Source organism: Pan paniscus, chromosome 5 (assembly GCF_029289425.2).
Source record: "Pan paniscus chromosome 5, NHGRI_mPanPan1-v2.0_pri, whole genome shotgun sequence".
NCBI classification, from domain to species: domain Eukaryota; kingdom Metazoa; phylum Chordata; class Mammalia; order Primates; family Hominidae; genus Pan; species Pan paniscus.
In genome coordinates, this window is record NC_073254.2 from 51,471,540 (window position 1) to 51,498,254 (window position 26,715).

Sequence of the window (26,715 nt, forward strand, 5' to 3'; positions counted from 1 at the left end):
CAGCTGAGGGGTAAGACAATCCTCTGAGGCTGGGGGTGTGATGTCTGTCCATTCCACATGCCTTCTGAGGCCCCACTGTATGCGGGAAGGGCGCTGGGGTTGGGGACCCACCAGGAAGTGCACGTACTCAGGTGTGCCCCGCGTGGAGGGAGCAAGCCAGCCAGTGAGCAGACAGACTGGTGGGAGGCAGAGGAGGAAATCCAGGAGAGGAACACCAGGGAGGGAGGCGCCCCCAGGCCAGGGAGGGCATCGGGAAGAAGTGGCATTTAAAGGTGATTCTGATCGAGCCTCTAGACCTAACCACCATCGACAGGAAATCCAGGGTACGGCGCTGCGATGGGCTAAGCCTATAGGCTGTGGGACCTATAGGACCGACGACCCAGTGTCCCCTCCACTATGCTGTGTGGGAAAACGGAAAGAACCAGGGGAACGTGTGGATGGAAAGTGAATTCATCCATGCGACAGCTCAGGGAATGTGTGGACCTTATTTGGATTCTGATTTTTTTTTTAATTTAACATTTATAAGGAATTGGCACTTGGAATGTTTTCTGGATATTTAATTATATTGAGGAATTATTGCTAAATATCTCTTGGGGTATGATAACGGTAATATTATTTCATATGTATATACACATGGATATAACATATAAAACATGTATGTCTATATAAAACAATATTACTATTATACATGTGTATATATGCATATACATTTATGTGTGTGTATATTTAGTTATTTAAAGGGTTCTTGGCTGGGCGCGGTGGCTCATGCCTGTAATCCCACTACTTTGGGAGGCGGAGGCAGGTGGATCATCTGAGGTTGGGAGTTCGAGACCAGCCTGGCCAACACGGTGAAACTCCGTCTCTACTAAAAATACAAAAATTAGCTGGGTGTGGTGGCACACACCTGTAGTCCCAGCTACTCAGGAGGCTGAGGCAGGAGAATTGCTTGAACCCAGTGGGGCGAAGATTGCAGTGATCCGAGATCGCGCCACTGCACTCCAGCCTGGGCGACAGAATAAGGCTCAGTCTCAAAAAAAAAAAAAAAAGAGAAGAGAGTTCTTATATTTTAGATACACACTAAAATGTTTATGGGTAATGTCATCTGACATCTGGGATTTTCTTCAAAATGACATGAGAAAGCAGAGTCGATGTGGTTGCCGCAGGGACAGGGGACTGGCTGTGAGCTGAGGTTTGTTATGGTCTGGATTAGGGGTTCATGGGATGCATTATATGATTCTGTCTAGTTTTGCATATGTTCTAAATTCTCCATAATAAAAAGTAAAAAACAAAAATGGAGGTTTGTGAGACTTAGGGTTTGGGGCAGGGGGCCCGGCATCTGGTGGGAGAAACCACTCAGACGAGGCTTGGGGTGAGGGCAGCTGTTGGGCGTGTGAGGCCCCAGGGGTTCACAGTTGCTGGAGCGTGAAGCTGTTCCAGGCACTTCACGTACCAAGAGCACCGAGGCTCAGGCGCTGCACTCCAGGACAAAGACCAGGTTCAGTGGAGAGCCCTGGTGGGACCAGAGCCCAGTGGGAGGGCCCTGAACAGCCTGTGGGGCTTGAAGGAGGGGAACAGAGGCAGCGTCCATTTGTTCTGTAAGGGCCGGGAGACCAGGTGGTAAAGGAGGCCTCAGGCAAAGACAACCCAGTGTCCTGGGAACAGGGAGGCCTGGGGATGGAGCAGCAAGAACATGGTCATCCAGGCTCCCAATGAACCTTTGCTGGAACTGTAGGACACCCACTTTTGCTTTGGAAATCCAACTTCTCTTGTGTTCTTCCTGGGTGACCTTGGGCAAGTTACTTAACCTCTCTGATTCTGTTTCTTCCTATGTAAAGTGGGGATAGGAATAGTACCTACCTCATGAGGTTGTTATAGGATTAATAAGAAAATACTCATAAGCATGAAAAAGAGTGCATGTTAGCTATTATTATCCTCTGAGTTTCAGGGAGGAAACTGCCCTCCCTTGGGGCAATGAGGTGATGACAGCAACAACTAAAATGAGAGAACCCCAGTGGGGAGGTGGAAACATCACAGTACTCCCTGCCACCCTTACCAGGTTTGTGATTATTTTAAATAAAACATGCTGTTTCCTGGCCAGGCACAGTGGCTCACATCTGTAATCCCAGAATTTTGGGAGGCCGAGGCAGGAGGATCACCTGAGGCCAGGAGTTCAAGACCAGCCTGAGCAACATGGTGAAACCCCATCTCTACTAAAAATACAAATAATTAGCGGGGCGTGGTGGCAGGCCCTGTAATCCCGGCTACTCAGGAGGCTGAGGCAGGAGAATCGCTTGAACCGGGAGGCAGAGGGTGCAGTGAGCCGAGATCCCACCACCACACTCTGTCTCTAAAGAATAAAAAAGACATTATTTCCTTACAGCTGTGAGCAGGGGCAGATGCAGAAAAGAAGGTGCTGAGAAAGAGGCCAAGTAAAAGCCACTGGACCTTCTGAAGGAGAAAGTGTGGTTGGCTGGAACCACTAGGCCAAGAAACCAGCCAAGGGTCTGGCTCCGGGTGGCCTTTTTTTTTTTTTTTTTAAGAGACGGTGTCTCACTATGTTGCCCAGGTTGGTCTTGAACTCCTGGGCTCAAGCAATCCTCCTGCTTCGGCCTCCCAAAGCACTGGAATTACAGGTGCAAACCACTGCACCAGCCCAGACTGGGCTCCAGAAGCTACCTCTGGGCCCTGTTGCCACCTCTTAGGTGGCTTCTGGAATGGGGGTCTACAGGTGTGAAAGGTCAGCCCCCCTGAGGGAGAGGTGGGGCCCGAGCAGGCTCCTCCCACTGCGGGAGTGCTGGCCTTTCCCCCGCAGGGCTGTGGCTCTGGGACCACTTCCTCTTTCTTCACTCTGAAGCCAAGAGCCGACCTGCTGAGCCCTCAAGAAAGATCAGAACAGATTCATGGGTGATTTAGCCTATCTGTCCCAGGCCAGGGCGGCTGAGTGTGCTGGCTGGAGGCCTCTCTCTCTGCTTCGAGGGTAGCTGAGATCCACCCCGGAAACCGGCAGGATGAAGGGGGCAAGTGAGGAGAAGCTGGCATCTGTGTCCAACCTGGTCACTGTGTTTGAGAATAGCAGGTATGGGCAGCTGGGGTGGGAGGGTCACCATGGTGGGCTGGCAGCCCCCCTCCAGCCTTTCTGGCAGCTCTCTCCCTGGGCCCTGCCCCGGACCCTCCTCCTGCAGGGGCAGCCCCGCGTTCCTCGGTCACGGATTCCTTGGAGCATGGGAGAGTGTCGGTGGGACACCAGGAGCCAGGCAGGGGTGAGAGTGCCAGTGTGTGTTGGGAGAGTCCAGACAGGTGTGGTTACGAGCAAGCATGGGCAGACCAAAGCCTGTGTGTGGGCACAGGACCCCACGCAGTGCCTGCCAGCACCTCTCAGAAAAGGTAGCTGATACTCACCAAGAATTTACGCCCTATGATTAGGATAACCATATAATTTATCACTCAGCACACAATTGAAACTGAAAGTAAATGCCAAATAAAATGTGGTGGTTGGGGGGGAGGCATTACAGGTAAAGCTGGGTACTCCCTACTCTAAGTTCATGTCCTTACTTATTTAATTTAATCATCGAACAGCCTAACAGGGGTAGATTCTGTTTCTGTTCCCATCTTATAGATGAGGAAATGGAGACACAGAGAGGTGAGGATGCCAAGTGCTTTAAGTATCTGGGGCAATGCTGGGGCGTCTGTCTGGAGGGAAAAGGCTGGGCCAGATGCGTGGAGTCATTGGTAGCCCTGGGAGCATGTGTGTTTGTGTGTGTGTGCGTGTGTGTATGTGTGTGTTGTGTGTTATGTGTGGCATCAATCCATTCTGCAGGCATTTCTTAAGCTCAGGACTGTGTTAGGGGCTGTCCCAGGTAGGGTTTTCTGGAAATAGACTCAGACAGAGGTTTGCCTCAGGTGATTTATCAGGGAGAGCTTTTGGGAACAACAGCTGTGGGTGTGAGGGAAGCAGGGCCGGGCAGGGGGAGATGCTGAACTGCAGTGCACCTGCCACAGAGGCCTCAGCCTGTCCCAGGGAGCTCTGGAGCTGGGATGCCTCTCGGTTGTTCCAGCTGAGGAAGAGGGCTGGGTATTTGTATCTCCATGTGGACTGGACAAGAGACTCTGGGTGAGGCAGCTCTCTCTTCCAGAGAGTGATTCCCAGAGAGGGACTCAGCCAATAAATTACACAGCAGCCCCCAGTACTACCAGCAGCTGGTGGGGATGGTGTGGGGAGGCCTCATTCCTGAAGGAGGGACATGGGTGGCACAGCACAGCATCCTACAGGAACTGTAGAGGATGAAGAAGGGTTTCAGTATTTGGATGCTGAGCTCATCGAATAACCATGATGCAAGGTCATAGACAGTAGATGTCCTAGGAATGGCCCGGATGCTGTATTGAGGGCACTCATGGCAGGCAACGTTTCCTGTAGGCTTCAGGGTGGAGATGGCATAGATGTAGACCTAGAAGTCTTCAACTTCCTGAGCTGGGTGATTCTCCCCTGCCTCTCCCGGGATCTTTGCCAAGCTCGTCCTGTTCAGCACCAAAGACAGCTCTTGGGTGCCGCCTTCCTGGCCCACCACCCCCTTGGGTGTGGGTGGATGGCACCACCTCACTCAACATGCTTGACGTGGACTAGGCACACCTGGGTGGAGCCCCTCAGCATGCTGTGCTCTGCCCAGGCAATAACCCTGGCAGGAGTGGGCAGCCCTTAGATGGGAGTTAGGTCCCAGCAGGCGTCAAGAGGGTGAGAGCCACTCCTTACTGAGTGAGGGGACCCATACCAACTGCCTTGGCCTGGGCTTCCTTATGAGGTCTCCAGCACCTCAGCTGATCTGAAACTGAGGGGCAAAGAGGAAACAGAAGCTGGCCAGGGGCCCTAGAACAGAAATGCAGAACCTGAAACCAAATGTAGAACAGAAAGCCTGAGAACCAGCTAAGCCCATGAGCTGCAGACCCATGGGCTGAGAAACCAGGGACTGGGGTGCCAGGGAGGGGTGGGAGAGCCTGGGAGTAGCCACACAGCACTAGGTCCCAATGCTTTCGCTGCCACAAACCCAATTGTGTCACTTGGGGCAAGTCACTTTGACTCTGCGGACCTGTTTCTCCTTTACTCAAATGGGGAGGGGCAGGTTAGGGTGAAGGCTCAGGAAGCAGTCGCCTGATTTGAATCCCACCTCTGCCACTTCCGAGCCGCATGTTACTCATCCTGTCCAGACCTCAGTTTCCTTGAGTGCAAAATATGGGTAATGAAAACCTTTCTCACGGAGTTTTGGAGATTTCGTATTTATTTGGCCTTCCATTTCCTGGCCTGTCTTTCTCATAAGGATGCCTGCCCTGTTCTGTCATCACAAGCCCTTCCACACCAAGGGCAACGTTGGGTGTATTCATCAAGGGTGGGCCCTGTTATCTAAGGAATTGGACTGGCTTGCAGAACCCAGTACACAGGGTAATAAAGGTGACCTACGAAGGCCCGTCCCTGGGAGAACAGAGAATCTGCTGCTGGGCTGGCTCTCCCTGCTTCTGGATGTGTGGAGGATGTCGATCCCATTGAGAAGCCCCAGCTTTTGCAGGCCTGCTCTCACTTTATATTGTTCTGTGGCTCCTACCTTCCCTTGATGTATAGGTTACTGATGTGGAAACTGAAAACAGAGGTGAGGTCCAAAGGTGAGGATAATCCAGGGGGTACCACTCAAAAACCCCTATATACAGAAAGGATTCCTGGACACTGTGGCTTCATTTTAAACAAGGAAGTATGCAGTTCCCCAGAAAATAAAATATAGTCCACCCTGACTCATTTTGAACACTGTGTTGGGAGTGTTCAAATTCTCATTTGAACAAGAATGTGTTGGGAGAGAAGTGAAAGTCTTACTTAGCATGTTCCCAAAGAAAGCCAGGCACCCAGGGGCCCCTGCACTGGGGATTTGCACCAGGCAACCCAAATCCACACCAGGGACTTGCTGCTGTTTTCCCTGTTCTCCAGGGAGGAAGCCCTCAGGTCTGTCTCTTCTCCTCAGGACCCCAGAAGCAGCACCCAGAGGCCACAGGCTAGAGGACGTGCATCACCGCCCTGAGTGCAGGCCTCCCGAGTCCCCAGGACCACGGGAGAAGACGAATGTCGGGGAGGCCGTGGGGTCTGAGCCCAGGACAGTCAGCAGGAAGTACCTGAACTCCCTGAAGAACAAGCTGTCCAGCGAAGCCTGGAGGAAATCTTGCCAGCCTGTGACCCTCTCAGGATCGGGGACGCAGGTGCCTGAGGGCTGGGGTAGAGGTGTGGGGTGCTGGGGTGGGGAGCTCTCCCTGACCTCCCCTCCACACATGCTTTCCTAGCCAGAGCCAGCAGTTCCCCAGGTGGGGGTATTGTGTGATCAGAAGTCAGCTGGGAGCTAGATTTCCCCATGCTTAATGGCCTTTGATTCACTAACTGCCTGCTACGCACCGTGCTGGATTACTTCGTGAGTCCCTCGTGTAGGAGTTTTTTGGACAAGGAAGTTGAAACACAGTTTTAAGGAACTTATTCAAGGCCACACAGCTTGGAACAGTCTCCATCTTGTGAACCTAATACTCTTCTCAGGTGGGGCCTCAGTTTACCCACTGGAGGAGACAACAATCTCAACCTAGAAATAGAGGTCTGAGTGTGAACTGTCCTGCCCTTAGACTAAAGCCCAGTCTGATCTCTTCTGTGGCTTGCAGTTTTCTCATCTGCAGAGTTCAAGGGTTGGCATGCAGATACTGTGCACCCAAATTCCCTGGAGTCACATCCCAGCACGTCTGCTTACTAACTGTGTGTCCTTGGGCAAGTCACTTGAGTCTCTTTGTGCCAGTTTCCTCATTTGTAAAATGGGGATAGTGGTTATAGTAATGCGTCCTGGTTTTCAATCGCTGCTGAACAAACCTATCAAAAATGTAGCGGCTGGCCGGGTGCAGTAACTCACGCCTGTAATCCCAGCACTTTGGGAGGCCGAGGTGGGCAGATCACCTGAGGTCAGGAGTTCAAGACCAGCCTGGCCAACATAGGAAAACACTGTCTCAACTAAAAATACAAAAATTAGTCGGGCGTGGTGGTGGGCGCCTGTAATCCCAGCTACTCAGGAGGCTGAGACAGGAGAATCACTTGAATCCAGGAGGAGGAGGTTGCAGTGAGCCGAGATTGCGCCACTCCACTCTAGCCTGGGTGACAGAGTGAGACTCCGTCTCAAAAAAAAAAAAAAAAAAAAAATGTAGGGGCTGAATGTAACTGTTTATTGTTTCTCACATTTTGTGAGTTGACTGGGATGCTGCCGGGAGGTTTTTCTACTGGCCTCACTGGGGGGTCTGTGTGATTCTGCTTGGGCTGCCGTAACAAAATGCCCCAGACTTCAACACCAGACATTTATTTTCTCACAGTGCTGGAGGCTGGAAGGCCAAGTTCAAGGTGCCAGCAGGTTTGGTTTCTGGGGAGGTCTCTGTTCTTGGCTTGAAGACAGCCACTTTTTCAGTGTGTCCTTACATGGCCATTTCTTTGTCATCCCTGGTGTGTCTTCCTCTTCTGACATTAATCCTACCAGTTTAGTGCCCTACTCTTATCATCGCATTTAACCTCAATTACCTCCTCCAAGGCCTCATCTCCAAATACACTTACATTGGGGGTTAGGGCTTCAACACAGGAATTTGGTTGGCGGACACAGTTTAGTTCCCAGCAGGATCTCTCAAGTAGCTGCAGTCAGAGGATGGCTGGGGCTGGAATGCCCAAGACAGCTCAGCTCACAAGTCTGGCATCTGGGCAGGGACAGCCAGAAGACTGGGCTCAGCTGGGATGCTGGCAGGGCTGGGCTCTTTCTCCGTGTATTCTCCAGGCCTCTCCTCTCCACGTGGCCTGTCCATGAGGTCTCCCTATCAGAGCTGCCAGACCCCTTGATGTAGTGGTTCACAGCTCCCAAGACAGCACAGGTGGAAGTTTCCAGGCCTCTTAAGGCTAAGGCTGAGAACTGGCACAGCCTTACTCAGCTGCATTCTGTGAAAGCCACCCCAGGGCCGGCCCAGATGCACTGCAGGAGGCCATGAATCCCGGGAGGTATGCTTCACTGCAGCAACTTTGGAGACTGAACCGAGGTCCCCATCAGAGGAGACCAAAGCTGTCTTCCCCCTTTTTCTCCTTCTCTCCCCTCCAATCCTCCGCAGGAGCCAGAGAAGAAGATCGTCCAGGAGCTGCTGGAGACAGAGCAGGCCTATGTGGCGCGCCTCCACCTGCTAGACCAGGCCAGTGGCCAGGACACCCCCCTCTAGAGCCCCAGCCCTGGGTCTCCTCACCCCACCCCTTCTCAGCCTTCCCACCCTGCTCACCAGAGCTGAGTCAGGAGCCCTGGCTTTGACTCCAGGAAGCCTTAGCCCTTTAACCTCAATGGCTGGGGTTGGGGTAGAATCAGGAGGTCTTGTTAGCCGCACTCCCCATTCTGCCTGTGGTGCCCAGGCTGGCCCCTGTATAGCAGAGCACACACCAGCTGGCCCTTGCTGGCCTACACAGTATCTTCATCTGTCATCTCAATGCCCACAACCTCACAACGATCTTACCTTTCATAGTTTTTAAGGAGCCCTAAGGCTAGAGGGTTATTCATCACCGCAGGGAGCTCTAGTCTGAGGAAGTCCAAGACCTCCACAATTTGGGCCTGTTTATGGCATTCATCAGCTGCCAGCCTTTGGCCAAGTCCCTGCATCTCTAGGCTTTGCCTTGCTCATCTTTAAAGTGGCCAGAACACAACCTCCCCTGTCTTCTTTTCCCGGGGTTGCTGTGAGGATGCCAGGAGATCAGGGAGGTGGAAGCATGCAGTAGGCTTGGTGGGACCCTAGTTCCCCCAGGCTGATGTGTGGGTGGCTCCCTGTCACTGCAGTGAGTGACCTGTCGTGGCGGCTACAGGTGTTTTTCCAGGAGCTGCTGAAGACAGCCCGCAGCAGCAAGGCCTTCCCAGAGGATGTGGTCAGGGTCATCTTCTCCAACATCTCCTCCATCTATCAGTTCCATTCTCAGTTCTTCCTCCCAGAGCTGCAGCGGCGCCTGGACGACTGGTGAGGTCCACCAGGAGCCCCTGAGGCCTCAGACCACAGCCCTGGCCAGGTGGAGGTGGGGAGACCCCAGGGCGCTAGGTTAAGCCTCCTAGGCCCAGGCCCTTATTGTGTGGCCATGCCTCCCTGGGGCTCGGTCTGTCTGCACAGTGAAGGGCTTGGGTGAATGAGCTCTGAGAGGCTGTGTGTGTGCAGACTGCTTCCTGGGGAAAGGGGTGGATCAGGTCCTGGCCAAGCCAAGTGACCAAGTGACTTTGGGACAGTGAAAATAGCCAGTGCCAACTGAGGGCTTCCTACACGCCTGGCCTTGGGCTTTCCCTCTATTAACTCCCTCAATCTTCACATCAGCCTGCTGTGTGATGACGGCATCATGGTTATGCAAGAAACCCTCTTGTTTTCAGAGATGGCCACTAAAGCATTTAACAGTGAAGTTACTTGCCTTATATAGTTTGCCACGAAGTCTAGGATGTCCTTTAAGATCTTTGGCAAAGAAGAATGTTAGTAATTGTTAAACCTAGTGATGTATTGATTGCTTAAAACATTTATAATAAACTGTTGTTTTTTTTTAAGATAATAATAGCCAGGTTCGGTGGCTCATGCCTGTAATCCCAGCACTTTGGGAGGCCAAGGGGGGTGGATCACTTGAGCTTAAGAGTTTGAGACCACTCTGGGCAACATGGTAAAACCCCATCTCTACCAAAAATACAAAACTTAGCCGGGCGTGGTAGCAGGCACCTGTAGTCCCAGCTACTCAGGAGACTGAGGTTGGAGGATTGCTGGAGCCCGGAAAGTCGAGGCTGCAGTGAGCCATGATTGTGCCACTGCACTCCAGCCTGGGTGACAGAGAGAGACCCTGACTTAAAAAAAAAAAAAAAAGAAAGAAAAGAAAAGAGAAGGATATAACCCTATGAGATCGCCTGCCATCATTCCAATTTTTTTCAATGAGAAAATTAGGGTACAAAGATGCTAAGTGACTTACCTGGGAACACAGCTAGCATGATTTGTGCATCCCGGGAGTCAGGCTCAGGAAGCCTCACTCCCAGGCCATGGCCATGGCTCCTTGCTGCTCTGCTCTAGCAGGCCCTGCCATGGGATGATCCTGGAAAAGTTCTGTGTGTGTGTGTGTGTGTGTGTATACATATATATACGTATATATACATATATATGTGTATATATATATGTATGTGTATATATATATATATATATTTTTTTTTTTTCAGTGTGAGGGGCATGGAATGAGGTTTCACCATGCTGCTCAGGCTGGTCTTGAACTCCTGGGCTCAACCTGCCTGCCTGCCTCAGGCCTTGCAGAGTGCTGCGAGTACAGGTGTAAGCCACTGTGGCTGGCCAATCCTGGAGAAGTTCTTACCCCTCTGAGCCTCCACTTCCTCACCTCTATGATGGGCTAGTGGCTGCCCCCACCTGCAGGGTTGTGAGAATTACATGGAATGAGACATGCATCATGTCCTGGGTAGTGCTTGGCAGGTAGCCCTCGTTATTGTTACATAATGAAGCATTGAGCAGTTACTGAACACCTGCTGTGGGCCCAACACTGTGCTGGGCCTTGTGGATGAGGCCAACCTGGGACCAGAACAGCCTTTGGCCTCAGGAGGCTCACAGTCTAAGGAGTAGAGGGGCACATGTGAGGATGACACCCCCGTACCCCACCCACACCCAGAATTGCCGTGGAAAGTTTGCTTTGGGGGATTCAGGGAGCCTGGCCTCACCTGGCCCTATCTAGAGTTGAGAGGAGGTCTCTAGGCTGAGGGCAATCCCTGTGCCCCTCCTGCAGGACAGCTAACCCCCGCATCGGTGACGTGATCCAGAAGCTGGCCCCCTTCCTGAAGATGTACAGTGAGTATGTCAAGAACTTTGAGCGAGCGGCTGAGCTGCTGGCCACCTGGACCGACAAGTCTCCACTCTTCCAGGAGGTTCTCACTCGCATCCAGGTGAGGCTGGGGGAGGGCTGGAGTTAGCATTGCACTCCCAGCATGCAGTGGCTCAGGTTGCCTTGAGTGATTCCGGGCATCTCCCAGGCTCAGCTGCTTCCATAGGCCCCTGCCTACTCGTCTGGCCCTCAGGAGCAGCCTGACCCACCTCCCTTCTCTCACCCTCTCCGTGTTGCTCCCCCATCCCTCCCCAAGAGCAGCGAGGCTTCGGGCAGCCTGACCCTGCAGCACCACATGCTGGAACCAGTGCAGAGAATTCCACGTTACGAGCTGCTGCTCAAGGAGTACATCCAGAAGCTGCCAGCCCAGGCCCCAGACCAGGCCGATGCCCAGAGTGAGGACACCCCCAGGGGTCCCAGGGGGCTAAGGAGGCCTAAGCCATTCCCATATACTTACTGAGCTCCTGCTAAAATGGTTTTGACGACCATCAGTCATCAACATCAACCACTGGCACTTCATAGACATTATCCATACCATTAGCCATTTTTCACAGATGAGGACACTAAGGCCCAGAGAGGTTTAGTGACTTGCTCAAGGTCACGCAGCCAGAGAGTAGCAGAACTGGGATTTGAACCCATGCCTATGTGATACCAAAGCCCATGCTCCTTCCATTATACCCTCTAGGTCTGGCTTGTTTTGGGAAGCAGTGAGAGTCACCAAAGCCAAACACCTAATGGCTAACGTTCAGTGGCTTCCAGTCTCTCAGCCCTGGGGGGCTCCCGCCATTCAGACACCCCATGGCTGGGCTGCACAGGCAGGGCTTCTCCTGGGGGCTGTCATGGCAGGTCCTGAGGGCCCTTTGTTGAACTTCAAGGACCTCCTGCCCCAGCCACCAGCCCTAGATTCTCAGGGAATAAACTCCAGCCCTGCCCCTTTCAGAAGCCCTGGACATGATCTTCTCAGCTGCCCAGCACTCCAATGCAGCCATCACTGAGATGGTAAGCAGCCCGCCCTCTCCTGGAGCCCTGTCCCCCTCCCTGCAGGTCTCAGCCTGGTCCCACCCATGACACCTATCCCACTGCTGCCCTCACTGTTACACCCCAGTCCCCGTCCCCACAAGGCAAGCCTTCCAGAAGCAGGTGAGCCCTGCCCAGACTTGGCTGAGGATGCACCCCAACCCCCTAGGAGCGGCTGCAGGACCTGTGGGAGGTGTACCAGCGCCTGGGCCTCGAGGACGACATAGTAGACCCCTCTAACACCCTGCTCCGTGAGGGCCCGGTCCTCAAGATCTCCTTCCGCCGCAACGACCCCATGGAGCGCTACCTTTTCTTGGTAAGAGGGTGCTGGGAGCTCCTCTCCACACTGGGGAGGGAAGTCCATGGGCCACTCTGGCCCGAGTCATACTGCCTGGCCTCTACCTGGCACTGCAGGGGGACAGGGAAGAGAACGCTTCTCTGTCTTTTTCTGCTTTGGCACCCAGATGACTTTGGACAGGTCACCTGCTGCCTCCAAGCCTCAGAGATTTCCAACCCACAGGTTTCCCAGACATGTCCTAGGAAGCAACAGAGTCAGAGTTTGAACCCAATCTGACTGCAAAGCCTGTGATATTAATCTGTGCTCTAGAGAGTGCACAGCAGGAAGGAGTAAGGTTAGCTACTAGGAAGAACTGCCCTGGGTTTGCACGGAAGAAGCCGGGGGATCTCCTGACATCTGGAAAGGTGGTCCTGCCTGGAGGTCTGGGGAACAGAGATATAACCTCTTGTAAACCCCTGCCATCCTGAGCCCCTGTTGAGAAAGGCCTTGTAGGTTTCTGAGGTCTGCTATGGTCCCTTGTAGGGTGATCCTTCAGTAACCATCCTAGGGGAATTGGGAGCTTGACAGCCCCTTCCTCATCACCTACATCATCACCTGTGATGTCCTGTGAGCAGGCTGGCCAGAGTGTGTTCAAAGGGGAGGGGGTCCACTGGTGCTCAGCCCATGCTCGGCCCACCCTCGGGGAAGCCCCACCTAGCCGTCCTCCCTGCCCCTGCCACGGGCCACTCACGCCTGTGTCTCCTGCAGTTCAACAACATGCTGCTCTACTGTGTGCCCAGGGTGATCCAGGTGGGCGCCCAGTTCCAGGTGAGGACCCGCATCGATGTGGCCGGGATGAAGGTAAGAGGCCCCCTAAACACCACTGGGCTCCACCTCAAGGGTAGGACTGAGTACAGGGAGTAAGAGGAGGGGCCAACCAGGTTCTCAATCACAGAACCAAACCCTTGCAGGGCCTGGGCAAACATGGAGATGGAAGAGTGTGGGGCTCTCCCCTCTGGGCTCCTAGCCCTCCCGCCCTGTCCTTCCCAGCTTCCCACAGGTCTGGCCCTCCCTTCGCGGCAGTGCATGAGCCAGCTTGGCCTTTCTGTGCTTTCCCTACTGTTTATACCACTGCTTCAAAAACTTTCATGTGTGCGCGAATCCTCTGGGCATCTTGTAAAAATGCAGGTTCTGAATCAGGAGGTCTGGGTGGGGGGGTGCCTGAGATCCTGCATTTCTAACCAGCTCCCAGTTAAGATGGGCTGACAACTGACCCCACCTGCAGGATTGTGAGAATTAAAATGAAATGAGACATATCCTGGGCAGTGTGTGCTGATACTGTAGGAGCACAGAACACGTTTTGAGTAGGAAAGGTCTCCAGTGTCAGCTCAGCGGCTGGCTTGTGTGTGTCCCCATCTACCTCATCCAGAGATTATGGCAAATGAGCAGGGTCAGTAGTCCATCATGGAGCCCATTGACTGGGTGTCCCCATGGGGGGACCACCAGATCCTCCTAACAGCCCCATGATGCAGGGGCTGTTAGAATCTTCTGAAATTTTGTTTTTTTTTTTGAGACCGAGTCTCACTCTGTTGCCCAGGCTGGAGTGCAACAGCAAAATCTCGGCTCACTGCAACCTCCACCTCCTGGGTTCGAGCAATTCTCCTGCCTCAGCCTCCCAAGTAGCTGGGACTACAGGCGCGAGCCCCCATGCCCGGCCAATTTTTGTATTTTTGGTAGGAGAGATGGGGTTTCACCATGTTGCCCAGGCTGGTCTCAAACTCCTGACCTCAAGTGATTCACCTGGCTTGGCCTCCTAAAGTGCTGGGATTACAGGCATGAGCCACCACACCCAGCCTGTTTTTTATCTTTTAAAAATATTTTAATTTTACTACTTAAAAAATACAGATTATACACATTCTAAAGTCAAACAATATAAAAAATATATACAATGAAAGTCTCCCCCCGACTCTATCCCCTAGTTCCCCTTCCTGAAGGCAACCCTTGCTTCTTGTGAGGCCTTCCAGAGGTGGTCTTCGCCTAGCAAACCAATAACATATAATAGGATTGTTTCCTCATTTATACAAGAAGCAGTGGTATACTCTACACATTTTTCTGCACTTTGCTTTTTTTTTTTTTAACTAACTGCAAATGCTGGAGACTGAGGTGTCCCTGTACTTGAGAGCTTCCTCATCCTTCTGCCCAGCTGCATTGCGTCCCACTGTGCAGATGCACCGGAATTTCTTCAACCAGTCTTCTGCTGAGAGACACTTAGATTGTTTTCAGTTGTCAGCAGCTGCAAATGAGGCTGCAGTGAATAGCCTGGTACAGCCTGCCCGTGTGTGAATGTATCTGCAGTTAATCCCATTTTTAAACATGAGAAAACCAAGGCCCTAGAAAACCTTTCTAACTTAAATAACTTGCTTGAAGGTCATATCGCAAATGCTAGTTCGAGTGACCAAGCCAGGATTCAGATGCAGGTGTAACAAAGGCTGGCGCTTCTGCGTCTAACCACCACGCTCTGCTGTCGCCTATTAAGGCTTCAATCCAGAGGGTTCAAGCCTATGGTGGAATTTCTGGCATCGTGGAGGACACAGCCAGAGAAGCTTCCTGACCACTCCTCTCTGCTGGCTCCTGAGTCCTGGTGTGTCCTGAGGGCTGGGACTGGAAGAAGCAGAGGTCTGGTCTGGCCCATCCTGTCACTCTCCTATTCAGCATCACCCCTACCCCCTTCAGCCCCAGAAGGGAGCTGCAGGCAGGAGTTGAACCAGAATGCTCTACCCTCTAGAGCCCCTGGGGCCTCCAGAGACCCCAGCAAAAGAGCCCCGCCCCTGCTCCTGACTGGGGTTGCCTGGCATCTGGAGCAATCCAGGGCCTGGGGGTGGGGTGCAGCCTGGGAATGATGAAGGCTGATGAGGGAACATGGGTTCCCAGCTCACCCCGACACCTGAGCTGACTGAAGTCTTTTAGGAGTGCAGCCCCGGCCCTGGCATCTAGCTTTCCATCCTGAAGGGGCCAGAATGTCACATAGACCAGGGCGTGTGCAGGCTTGTATGTCTGGAGTCCTTGGTGAGTGAGGCTGAGAAAGGCAGGCTTATAGAGAGCTACAGACAGAGAAATGGAGACGGGTGGCCCTGCCAAAGGACTGTCAGAGACCCAGGCATAGAAAAATAGAGATCGACAGATAGGAAGGCTAAGAAATATAGAAACCAAAACAGAGTCATAGAGAGAAAACAGAGAGAGCCGAGCCTGAGAGCATCAGATGCTTTGGGTGTGTGTTGAGAGCTCACCAGCCCTGTGTGTGCTGGGTCTCTGGAGTCTGCTAGTCTCGGCTAACATGTCTGATACTCCAGCAGCCGCACAGCACCCTCTCCTGGACGGCATGGGCTTGGCAAGTGCAGAGCTGTCCACTCACCCTACTTCTGTGCAGGAACCATTTTCTGAGTCTGTGATTTGGAGGCAAATCTTGCCTTTGACCATCATGATGGTTCCTATTGGCCTATGACTCCCTGGCCTCCTCCTTCGTAGGTGTCAGGGAGGCCTAGTTCACAGCAGCTGATTCTCTCCAAGGTCTGACTTGGTCTTAGTATTTTGCCATCCCCCACAGGGCCAGCCTGGGAAGAAGGAAGGGGTGTGGACACACATACCTAGGGGCTCCACGTACAGTTGTGCAGGTTGTACACTGCACAAGGATACCTCATCTCAGAGGATGTCTTCTGCAGCCAACTGCAGATTAGCAGACTATGATAGAATATCATAGATGGTATATTTATAGTGAGAATTGTCCGGCAGATGGCAGTCAAATGTCTTGTTCCAACAATATCTAGGTATTATGCCAGTTTGCCAACAGATGTCAGTAAAGTGTTTTGAGGAAGGCTGTCCTTTTCTAATTACTACAAACGTACTGTATGGACTAGCAGGGGACTGAATTGACCCAGCCCTGGGGAAAGTGGTTGAGGCTCAGCTCAGCACAGTTCTGGAAACTCCTCTTGAAACCTGCTGGGGAGCTGGAAGCCTCTGTATGAACATCCCAGGGGCAGCCTGGACCCTCAGGTCAGGAGCCCCCAGTTCCCTTTTTTCTGTCAAAAGCATGATATTTCTTCCTGCTTCTGGACTGCAAACCTTGGATTTCTCCCTTCTTTTCCCTTTCCCCTCTCCCTGACCCAATTAGAAACCTCTTCTGTCTCTCCAGTGCACCTGGGCAGGCCAGGACCATTTATGATGTTGCTTCCTAACTGGCCTTTGGGCTACAGGTTTGTCCCATTTGGCCCAGATCCAGCCTGTCATCCCTTGCACACAAAGAGGTATTTGGCTCTTTCCCAAATACCTCTTTCCACATGACCGCCTCCCCATTGCCAAGGGCATCGAATCCAAATCACATCAGCCCCTTCTAAGGCAAAGACTGGGGAGTGAGGCTGCAGACTAGGCCTAACCTGAAGAAAGATGTGCTTGTACTCAGTGCTGTCTGGGTTATGGTGAGCTGCCCTGGAAGTGTGCAAAGGCCTGGCCACCACATGGGAGGCAGCAGAGGAGCTCAAGTGTTTGAGGAATTTAATGGCAACAAAGTTCCCCCACACAGAAGCTCTTGTGCTCTCAGCCTGTGTCTTAGGTTCTCTTTGCAAATCTCTCTCCACACCGTCTGAAGGAAGTGTGCTTACAGGACTCTGGGGGTAGGATGGAAATAGATGTTCTTCCATCTCACCCTTGGGGGCTGAAAACCTGGGGTGGAATCCTTCTTTTGCCCCTTAGGTGCTGTGTGACCTCAGGCAGCTCTCTTGCCCTCTCTGAGCATCCATTTCCTCATCTGCTAAATGAGGATGATAGTATCTGCTTCCCAAGATTGCTGTTAAGATTATTTTCTTCTTTTCTTTTTTTTTTTTTTTTTTTTGAGACAGAGTCTCCCTCTGTCACCCAGGCTGGAGTGCAGTGGCACAATCTCAGCTCACTGCAACCTCCACCTCCTAGGTTCAAGAGATTATTGTGCCTCAGCCTCCCGAGTAGTTGGGATGACAGGCATGCGCCACCATGTCCAGCTAATTTTTGTATTTTTAGAAGAGATGGGTTTCACCATATTGCCCAGGCTGTTCTCAAACTCCTGGCCTCTAGTGATCTACCCACCTTGACCTCCCAAAATGCTGGGATTACAGGCATGAGCCACTACACCCAGCCAAGGTTATTTTCTTTAATGTTTTATTATGAAAATTTTAAAGCCAAGAAAATGGTATAATGAACCTCATATACTCATCCAGTTTTGAGATCTAATTTCCTTTTTTGTTGAATCCATTGTCAAAAATTGTCATCTCCACGTCACACTGGGTCAACTTAGCTGCTGCTAAAATTCCAGGAGCCGTAGGTTCCATTTGCTTGGAGCAAGGCCCAGTTGCAGGGGCATTTGCTTGGCTCAACAGGATTAGAGAGGTGGCGAACAAGCTCTGCATCCCTGTCTCTCGAATTTGAATTGTCCCTTGGGCACAATCCACCTCCCTCCCCTCCACAGTGCTGTGCCTGGGACCCGGGCTATGACGAGTCTGAACTGGTTACCTCCCTCCTCTTGGCAGGTGCGGGAGCTGATGGATGCTGAGTTTCCCCACTCCTTCCTGGTGTCCGGGAAGCAGCGCACCCTGGAGCTGCAAGCCCGGTAAAGGAGCTGGGGTGGCGGCCCAGGGTCAGGCGGGAAAACTGGGAAGGGCTGATCTCAACACCTGTGTTCACTTTCTGAGCAGGTCCCAGGAGGAAATGATTTCCTGGATGCAGGTATGGGAACGCTCCGAGGCTTCTGGGAGTCTTTTTCCTCTCTTTCTTTTTTCTTTTTTTCTTTCACGGTACTGGACTATCTTGATGAAGCTCCTGGGATTCTCCCTAGCCTATTTGGGCTGAAGGGGAGGGAGTGGTGTATGTATGCATGTGTGTGTGTGTGTGCATGTGTGTATGCATGTGTGTGCATCTGTGTGTGCATGTCTGTGTCTGTGTGTTTGTGTGTGTTTGTGTGTGTTTGTGTGTCTGTGTGCATGCATGTGTGTGCGTGTGTACATGTATGTGTGTGTATGTGTATATGTGTGTTTGTGTGCATGCATGTGTGTGCATGTGTTTGTGTGTATGTGTGTGTGTGTATGCATGTGTATGTACGTGCTTGTGTGTATGTGTCTTTGTGTGTCTGTGTTTGTGTGTGCGTGCATGTGTGTGTGTGCATGCTCCCACACCTGCGTGTGCTCAGCTGCTCCCTGCTCTTCCTAAGGAGCTGCTCCGTGGTAGTTTGGAGACCGATCTGGGTTCCTATCTTGCTGCTTCTCATTGCCTAGCTGGGCAGTCCAGGGCCAGTCACTTACCCTCTCTGAGCCTCAGTTTTTACATCTGTAACCTGGGGCTGGTAGTTTCTCCTCCGATAAGGCAGCCCACGTGTGTGCAGAATCCAGCGCCTGGTACCCAGTGGGCTTTCAGCCCTGTCTGTTGCATGCATGGAAGGATGGACAGAGGAGCAATCCCTCCCTTCCACACCTCAAGCCCCGACCCTCCCCGTCCCTGCACCCCAGGCCTTCCAAGCAGCCATTGACCAAATCGAGAAGCGGAATGAAACCTTCAAGGCTGCGGCCCAGGGGCCTGAGGGAGACACCCAGGAGCAGGAGGTAAATGAAGCCTTTTTCATCCCTTGCTGGAGCCACCAACCCAAACAGAGCTTGTTCCCTCTCTGTTCTGCCTATACCAGCTCGGAGGGAGAGGGAGTGTCATCTGCCAGGAGAGACTGAAGGGACCAGGGGAAGCCCTCCCAGCGCATCTCCCGACTCAGTGCCTGAGCATTCCCCTTTAGCAAAGCTTCCTTTGAGAGCCTCTCTGCACAGCTGTCTTGGGGAAGTGTTTCACGTCTCTGCAGCTCCAGCTGCAGGGGGCAGTAGGGTTTTGGGTTTGAAAGTATCTGAGAAATACAAAGTCTCAGGGAAGATGGAAGGTGAGTGAGGTGGGGGCTGGGGAGGATATCTGTGGTTTGAGTTCAGATTTGAGCTGAACTCTGGCTTGCTGAGTGACTGCTGAGTCATTTGACCTCTCTGGGCCTCAGTTTCCTCACTTATACAATAGGAATAATGGTAACTAACCTATCATAAGGTCTCGATCAGGTCAGTCAGCTTGCTGTAGAAGCCCCAGGGAAGCCCAACACAAAGAATCCCTGCCACAGCAGGTGGGCACAGGGCCCCAGGCCCTGGGAGGATGGGCGGAAGAAGGTCACCAAGGGCCCATTCCTGCCCAACTCCCCTTAACCCACAGCTGCAGTCTGAGGAGCTGGGCCTCCGGGCACCGCAGTGGGTCCGGGACAAGATGGTGACCATGTGCATGCGCTGCCAGGAGCCCTTCAACGCTCTGACGCGCCGTCGCCACCACTGCCGGGCCTGCGGCTATGTGAGTACTCCTGCCAGCACTCCTGCCTCCACCTGCGTCACCCAGGCCTCCACCTGCATCACCCAGGCCTCCACCTTTCCTACCTAGGCCTCCACTTGATCCACCTAGGCCTCCACCTGCCCCACCTCGGCCTCCATCTGTGTCACCTCCACCTGTCCCACCTCGGCCTCCACCTGTCCCACCTCGGCCTCCACCTGTCCCACCTAGGCCTCCACTTGTGTCACCCAGGCCTCTACCTTTCCTACCTAGGCTTCCACTTGATCCACCTAGGCCTCCACCTGTCCCACCTCGGCCTCCACCTGTCCCACTATGGCCTCCACCTGTGTCACCTCGGCCTCCACCTGTCCCACCTCGGCCTCCACCTGTGTCACCTAAGCCTCCACCTGCCCCACCTTGGCCTCTACGTGTCCCACCTCGGCCTCCACCTGCCCCACCTTGGCTTCCACCAGTGTCACCCAGGCCTCTACCTGTCCCACTTAGGCCTCTACCTGCCCTACCTGGGCCTCTACCCACCCAGCTCAGGTCCTGCTGTCCCCATCCTGGCCAAATCTGCTGGCTTCAACCAATGCAGCCCAGTGGTGTTGGGCACTAGCTCTGAGCCAGGTGTGTGTATTACTACCTCATCTGGCCCTCACAGCACACCTCAGGAGGCTGCTGTTTCCCATTTTTTAGATGGGAAAATGAGACCCATTGAGGTTAAATTACTTGCTGAAGGCACCCCTGAAGCTGATCCTATGAATTTACCTGCATTCTTATCATCATTTTCCACGACCCTGAGACCCAGAGCTAGGAAATGGTCCCTACTTCCAGTGGAGGGGCATCTAGCCCCGCACCCCCTCAGGCCTTGCCCCACCACCTCACCAGGCCCATGCCCACTATGCACTCACCCACCCCGTCATCCTCTCTTTACCCGCTTCGGCTAACTGTCCTCTCTTCTCTGCAAGCCCTCAGCACCCTGGCACCTGATGGATTCTGTTGTTAACTCTGCCTACTGGTTCAGGCCTCAGTCTCCTTAACTCCGCCATGGGGATCGTGAAACCTACCTCCAGTGTGGCAGTGAGGATTCCACCAAAAAACATTCTTTCCCTTCCCTCTCCTCTTTTTCTTTCCCCCTCCTCCATAGCTCAGGCAGGGCATCCAGTGCGGTTGAGCTACCAGCTTCTTGAGGAGGGAACTGTGTCCACTACAGTTTCTCCTCTTATCAATCCAGGCCCAGTTACCAGAGGTAGATCTCGCTTTGCTTTTTAAGCACTCCTGTACTTGAGCTGTTCTCTGTTGACATCACAACCCCCTCTGTTTACTCTGCAAACAGAGAAGCCCTTTGCAACCTCAGTCTTTGATGACCTCCAGAGGACAGGAGGAGTCCAGCTGGACAGGTTGGGGCCAGTCAGGGAGGTGTCCCCAAAATGTGTTCAACTGCAATCAGGACAGAGTCAGTTTCTAGGACCTGGGAACACACCTGCCTTCAGATGTCAGTGATGAGTTACATCCCGAAGCCAGGTAGAAAGGATGTGGGGATTGGCTACTGTTCCTGGTGATTCACTTCTGTAAATAAGAGTTGAATTGATTCACACTTGTGAGTGAAAGTAGTTCTTTAAAAATTACTTAAAATAGTGAAATACAAAGAGGCACAAAGAATAACAACACCCGTGTAGCTGCCTTCCAGCTTAAGATAGAAAATATTCTGACAACTAAATTAAATGTATGATCCTTGCTTGGATTCTTTCTGGGGTAAAATAAAGCTATCAAGGTTGCTCTTGGGACCATTGGGAGAAATTGGATGATGCAACATATCTAGATAATAATATTGTATTGGCTGGGTGCAGCGGCTCACACCTGTAATCCCAGCACTTTGGGAGGCCGAGGTGAGTGGATCACCTGAGGTCAGAGTTCGAGAACAGCCTGGCCAACATGGTGAAACCCTGTCTCTACTAAAAATACAAAATTAGCCGGGTGTGGTGGTGTACACCTGTAATCCCAGCTACTCGGGAGGCTGAGGAGGGAGAATCGCTTGAACCCAGGAGGTGGAGGTTGCAGTGAGCCCAGTTCGTGCCACTGTACTCCAGCCCAGGCAACAAGAGCAAAACTCCATCTCAAAAAAATAAAAAAAATAATATTGTATCAATAAATTTCCTGAGCGTGACTATGACACCGTGGATAGGTAGAAGGACGCCCTTGTTCTTAGGAGACCACCAGCTACATATTTAAGGGTGAGGTGTCATGATGACTGTAATTTATCCTCAAATGGTTCCAAAAAAAATAAAATACACACATATAGAGAGAGACAGAGAGCAAATGTGGCACAAATGTTAATAATTAGTAAATCTAGTGGGTGGTATCATTGTATTATTTGTTCAATTTGTCTGTCGGTAGGAAATTTTTCAAAATTAAACGTTGGTAGAGGAAAAAATATTTACTAATTATATTTAAACATTGAAATCGCTCAATAAAAAAAAAATGCTGCTAAGGTAGCTGAAGCCCCCGTGTGGGGCTGTGCCCTGACCGTGGGTTTCTCTTGCCTGTGCACATCTTCGTGCCTGCTGAGCCAGTGAGTCATCCTTTCGGTGGTTTGGGTGCCAGTTTCTGTCTCCCCTGCCTGCCAGACGGGAATCCTTGTGAGGGTGGGGCAGGGCCAGGCCTTCTTCTCCAGGTCTCTGCCAGGCCACACTCTGTGCTGGGCACACAGAGGAGCTCCCTGAGGGCTGGTGCCGCCTGATGAACTACACTCCCTCTGCCCCTTTCTCCTGCCCTCCATCACCACGCCCACATCTGGGCTCCCCATAAAGCCAAGTCTTCCTCGCAGTCACACCTTGCGGCACCCAGTGTTCCTCTCTGAGTCTTCCCAGGCCCCTTTTACCCAGCCTCCAGGCATGATCCATGTCAGCCTTTGGGGGGTGTCTTTGTGGTGAGCTGAGAGTGGGCCCCCCTCCACAGAGTACCCATGTAAAAACAACCAGCCTATCATGTTTAGGTGAAAACACACTTGACTCCATGATGGCGCAGAATACAAAGTCTGCCTGAATCTTAAAGCTAAACTGTGGGACTTGAAAGACACACCCTGTGTGTGGAGGGCCTGTCTGCCAGGTAACAGTGTGGCTGGCTCTCAGGATCAGGAGAGGACAAAAGCTGGGCCCTGCTTGCCTGGTGGGGTCTTTGGGAGAGTCAGCTGAGATGGCGGAGAGGACAGCATTTGGAAAAGTGAATCAGATGCCAGTGGCCTGTCTGGGGCAAGCCCCTTGGGTTCACAGCAGCCCTCACTCGGAGGGAACCTGGAGGGGAGAGAAGTTACGGCCCTCGCGGTGGGGGCCGGGTCTTGAACCCTCAGCCTAAGAGCCCCGAGCCCGAGCTCCCCCATGTATCGCAGCCTCCAGGCAGTTGGGCCTCACCAGCATCGGGGAGCATCCCCGCTCTGCCTCTATTCCTCCCTCGAAGCTTTCTTTTCCTCCCCCAGTCCCTGGTTGCTCTCATGCCCCCACCTGCCCAACAAGGCAGGAGCCCAGCCCTCCGGTGCCTGGTCTCAGCCCCATGCCCCCCTGTGTGTCCTCCTCAGGTGGTGTGTGCCAGGTGCTCCGACTACCGGGCCGAACTGAAATACGACGACAACAGGCCCAACCGAGTCTGCCTCCACTGCTACGCATTCCTCACTGGAAATGTGCTGCCTGAGGCCAAGGAGGACAAGAGGCGGGGCATCCTGGAGGTGAGGGCCACTGTCCCCGCGCTCACCATCCGTCCTCTGTTCAGGGAATGTGTGCCCGGCAACCACGCTGGGCTGACACTGTCCAGTGCTGAGGAACAAGCCAGCCATGGTCACACCCTCCCCCCTCTCCCTCTTCCTCTCTCTGCCCACAGACCCCAGGCCTCTCGCCACAGCCCAGGCAGTGTGGAGCCTGTCACCAAATGGAGGCACCCTTTGGCTGCAGGCTGTCGTCCACATTCTTCTGCACTTCCTCTATGTCCCCATCCAATAGTACGGCCCCTCTGGACAGCTCATGTTCACGTCCCCATGTCCTGCCCCAACAGTCCCAGGGTGCCAAGAGCTGGTGTCACCGGTTCCATTTTACAGATGGGAACACTGACGCTCCAGGTCAGACAGATTGGAGACTCCATTCTAACTGGAAGGGACTCCAGGGGCCAGTCGGTCTTATCCCATGGAGACCCAGGGCTGGAGGAGTGACTTGCCCAAGATCACACAGCAAGTTAGGAGCCAGCTCTCTGATCTCAGTCACAGATGTTCTTTCTGTTGCCCTGGGGGCCTCACTGAGCCACACTTGCCCCCACAGGTGCTCCCCTGTGGGGGTACAACTGTGCTCAGCTAGGCAGCACAAATACAATGTCAACCAGCTCAGCATCAATACCACTGTCCACTGCCCCTCCCTCACGAAGGCCAGGTTGACATCCCACCGTCCCTGGGAGGTGGGAGAAGGTCCCAGCCTGTGCCAGCTGAGATTCACTCCCAGGTTCAAGTTGGCCTCTTTTGGCCAGGCGGGAAGGCTCATGCCTGTAATCCCAGCACTTTGGGAGGCCGAGGTGGATGGATCACGTGCGGTCAGGAGTTCGAGATCAGCCTGGCCCACATGGTGAAGTCCCGTCTCTACTAAAAATCCAAAAAAAAAAAAAAAATCAGCCGGGCATGGTGGTGCATGCCTGTAATCCCAGCTACTCGGGATGCTGAGGCAGGAGAATCTCTTGAACCCGGGAGGTGGAGGTTGCAATGAGTTGAGATTGCACCATTGCACTCCAGCCTGAGCAACGAGAGAGAAACTGTCTGAAAAAAAAAAAAAAAGTTGGCCTTTTTCCACGGGCGTCCACCCCGTTTCCAATCCTCCCCATCCTTCCAGGCCCAGGACCCCCTGACCACTAGGCAACACAGCCTGCCCCTGGAGATGCTCAGCCCCTTCTCAGGGCCCAATTCTGTTTCCTGGAGCAGCTCCAGGCACCCTCCCGGCACCTGCCCCTTGTGGGCACACACGCGACAGGTTCAGGCAGGCTGGGGTTTGACTGCAGCTCTGCCACTGGCCAGCTAGCTGTGTGACCACAGGCACTTGATGGGACCTCTCTGAGCCTCAAGGACCAAGGACCCCTCCATTCAGTACTGCTGTAAGGATTGGAGATAGTGATTGTCAAGCCCCCAGACCAACATCTGGCACTTGCGGCTGCTCTGCTCCCTGACAGTCCCTCCTTCTGGTTTTAGAAAGGGTCCTCAGCCACGCCTGACCAGAGCCTGATGTGCAGCTTCCTGCAGCTCATCGGGGACAAGTGGGGCAAGAGCGGCCCCCGGGGCTGGTGTGTGATCCCTCGGGATGACCCCCTCGTGCTCTATGTCTACGCTGCCCCTCAGGTAAGGCCACCACCTGCCCGCCCCCCGTCAGGCCCTGGCCTTCCCACAGCGTGTGTGTGAAGGGGATCAGGGGTGAGTATTGCTAGCGCCATATGTCAGATAGGGAAACTGAGGCCCAATGAGGATGTGGTATCCTGGAGTCTCAAGGTTGGTAGGTTTCAGAATTGGGCCCTGACTCTAGGTCACCACTGCTTTGCCCTCAGAGGCAGCCAGTTCTTCTCTCCTCTTCCTCGATGGCCTTCACCAGCCCACCCCCAACCCATGGGGATTTAGGGTGTGAGCTGTGCGTGCGTGGCTGTTGCCTTCACGATGGCTATCTGGGGCAGTAGGACTGAGAGGGGACAGTGGCCCACTGCTCTCTCCTCCCCCCAGGACATGAGGGCTCACACCTCCATCCCCCTGCTGGGCTACCAGGTGACTGTTGGGCCCCAGGGGGACCCTCGGGTCTTCCAGTTACAGCAGTCAGGCCAGCTCTACACCTTCAAGGCCGAGACGGAGGAGCTGAAGGGCCGCTGGGTGAAGGCCATGGAGCGGGCGGCCAGTGGCTGGAGCCCCAGCTGGCCCAACGACGGGGACCTGTCCGACTGAGCCACTGCCAGCCGCTCTCCTGCCCACCTCTCCCCACCCTGAACCCAGCTCCTGCCACAGACTGACCCTCTGGCCTCAGTGACCCACTGCCCCAAGTGGTGCTTTCAGAGAATTGATTCAGCCATCTGCGCCCAGGCCACGTGTCCCGATCTGGGATTAGAAAATATGGGTCCATTCCTTTCTAGAAAGGGGACAACCAAGTGTCTCAGTTTGCCTTGCGGGGAGGGGGCTCCTGGGCCATGGGACTTCCAGTGCTAAAACTAGGAAAGCCCCAGGTAACCCCGGACTGGTGGTCACCATAGTGTGGTTTTTCATTTGTATCTCCTGGGGAGCTTTTAAAGAGTACTGGTGAAAAACACATAGTAAATTAATTTTAAAAATGTAAAAAACAATGCCTGTACTGAAGTACCACCAACGATTTAAATGGTCTGAGTTGGGGGAGGCATGGGGTCTTTTTTTTTTTTTTTTTTTTTGAGACAGTCTTACTCTGTTTCCCAGGCTGGAGTGCACAAACATGGCTCACTACAGCCTCGCTCTCCTGGGCTCCAGTGATCCTCCCGCCTCAGCCTCCCAAGTAGCTGGGATTATAGGTGTGTGCCACTGTGCCAAGCTAATTTTTTTATTTTTTGTAGAGATGGGATTTCACCATGTTACTCAGGCTGGTCTCAAACTCCCAGTCTCAAGCGATGCTCCCACCTCCACCTCCCAAAGTGCTGGGATTACAGGCGTGAGCCACCATACCTGGCGCATGCATATTTTTTAAGAGTACCCACTGGAGTCTAATATATAGCCTGGGTTACCTGGGATGAAGAATAAAGAGAGCAAACTACCACAACCAATGGTTGAGCCCCTGTCAAGTGCCAGTCATGATAGTAGTAATAATAATAATAAACATCTATTGGGCCAGGCTCTGTGCAAGGTGTTTTATGTGGATTATGTCATTTTACCATCCAGAGTTATCCCCATTTCCAGATGAAGACACCAACTCAGAGAGATTTAGTAATTGGCTCAATTGGTCATGTAGCTCGTAGATGCCAGAGCCAGGTTTTAACCCGGTGAACTAAGGTCAAAGCTCTTTCTATCATGGAGCAGAACAATAAGACAAGCAGAGAGGGGAGGAGAGTGAGGAGAAGCAAAAGAGAGGGAAAGAGAGTGAGGAGAAGCAAAAGAGAGGGAAAGAGAGTGAAGAAGCTGGGAAGA

At 53.0% G+C, this 26,715-nt stretch overlaps 1 protein-coding gene across 2 annotated transcripts; it reads left to right on the plus strand.

The window, feature by feature from the left end:
- The first annotated feature begins 2,311 nt into the window (after nt 1-2,311).
- On the plus strand, nt 2,312-26,433 carry FGD2 (FYVE, RhoGEF and PH domain containing 2). 2 transcript variants are annotated; one of them, XM_034962001.3, is made up of 16 exons: nt 2,312-3,076; nt 6,000-6,231; nt 8,143-8,220; nt 8,876-9,024; nt 10,814-10,970; nt 11,166-11,304; nt 11,850-11,908; nt 12,096-12,242; nt 12,972-13,064; nt 17,759-17,838; nt 17,924-17,954; nt 18,731-18,823; nt 19,458-19,589; nt 23,140-23,286; nt 24,781-24,927; nt 25,300-26,433. In XM_034962001.3, the coding sequence occupies exons 1-16, from the start codon at nt 3,009-3,011 to the stop codon at nt 25,513-25,515; spliced, it is 1,968 nt and encodes a 655-aa protein (XP_034817892.2). In that variant the 5' UTR covers nt 2,312-3,008; the 3' UTR covers nt 25,516-26,433. The 2 variants fall into 2 exon arrangements, with proteins under 2 accessions (XP_034817892.2, XP_054969530.1); XM_055113555.2 differs by lacking the exons at nt 2,312-3,076; nt 6,000-6,231 and adding an exon at nt 7,996-8,035.
- The last annotated feature ends 282 nt before the right edge of the window (nt 26,434-26,715 follow it).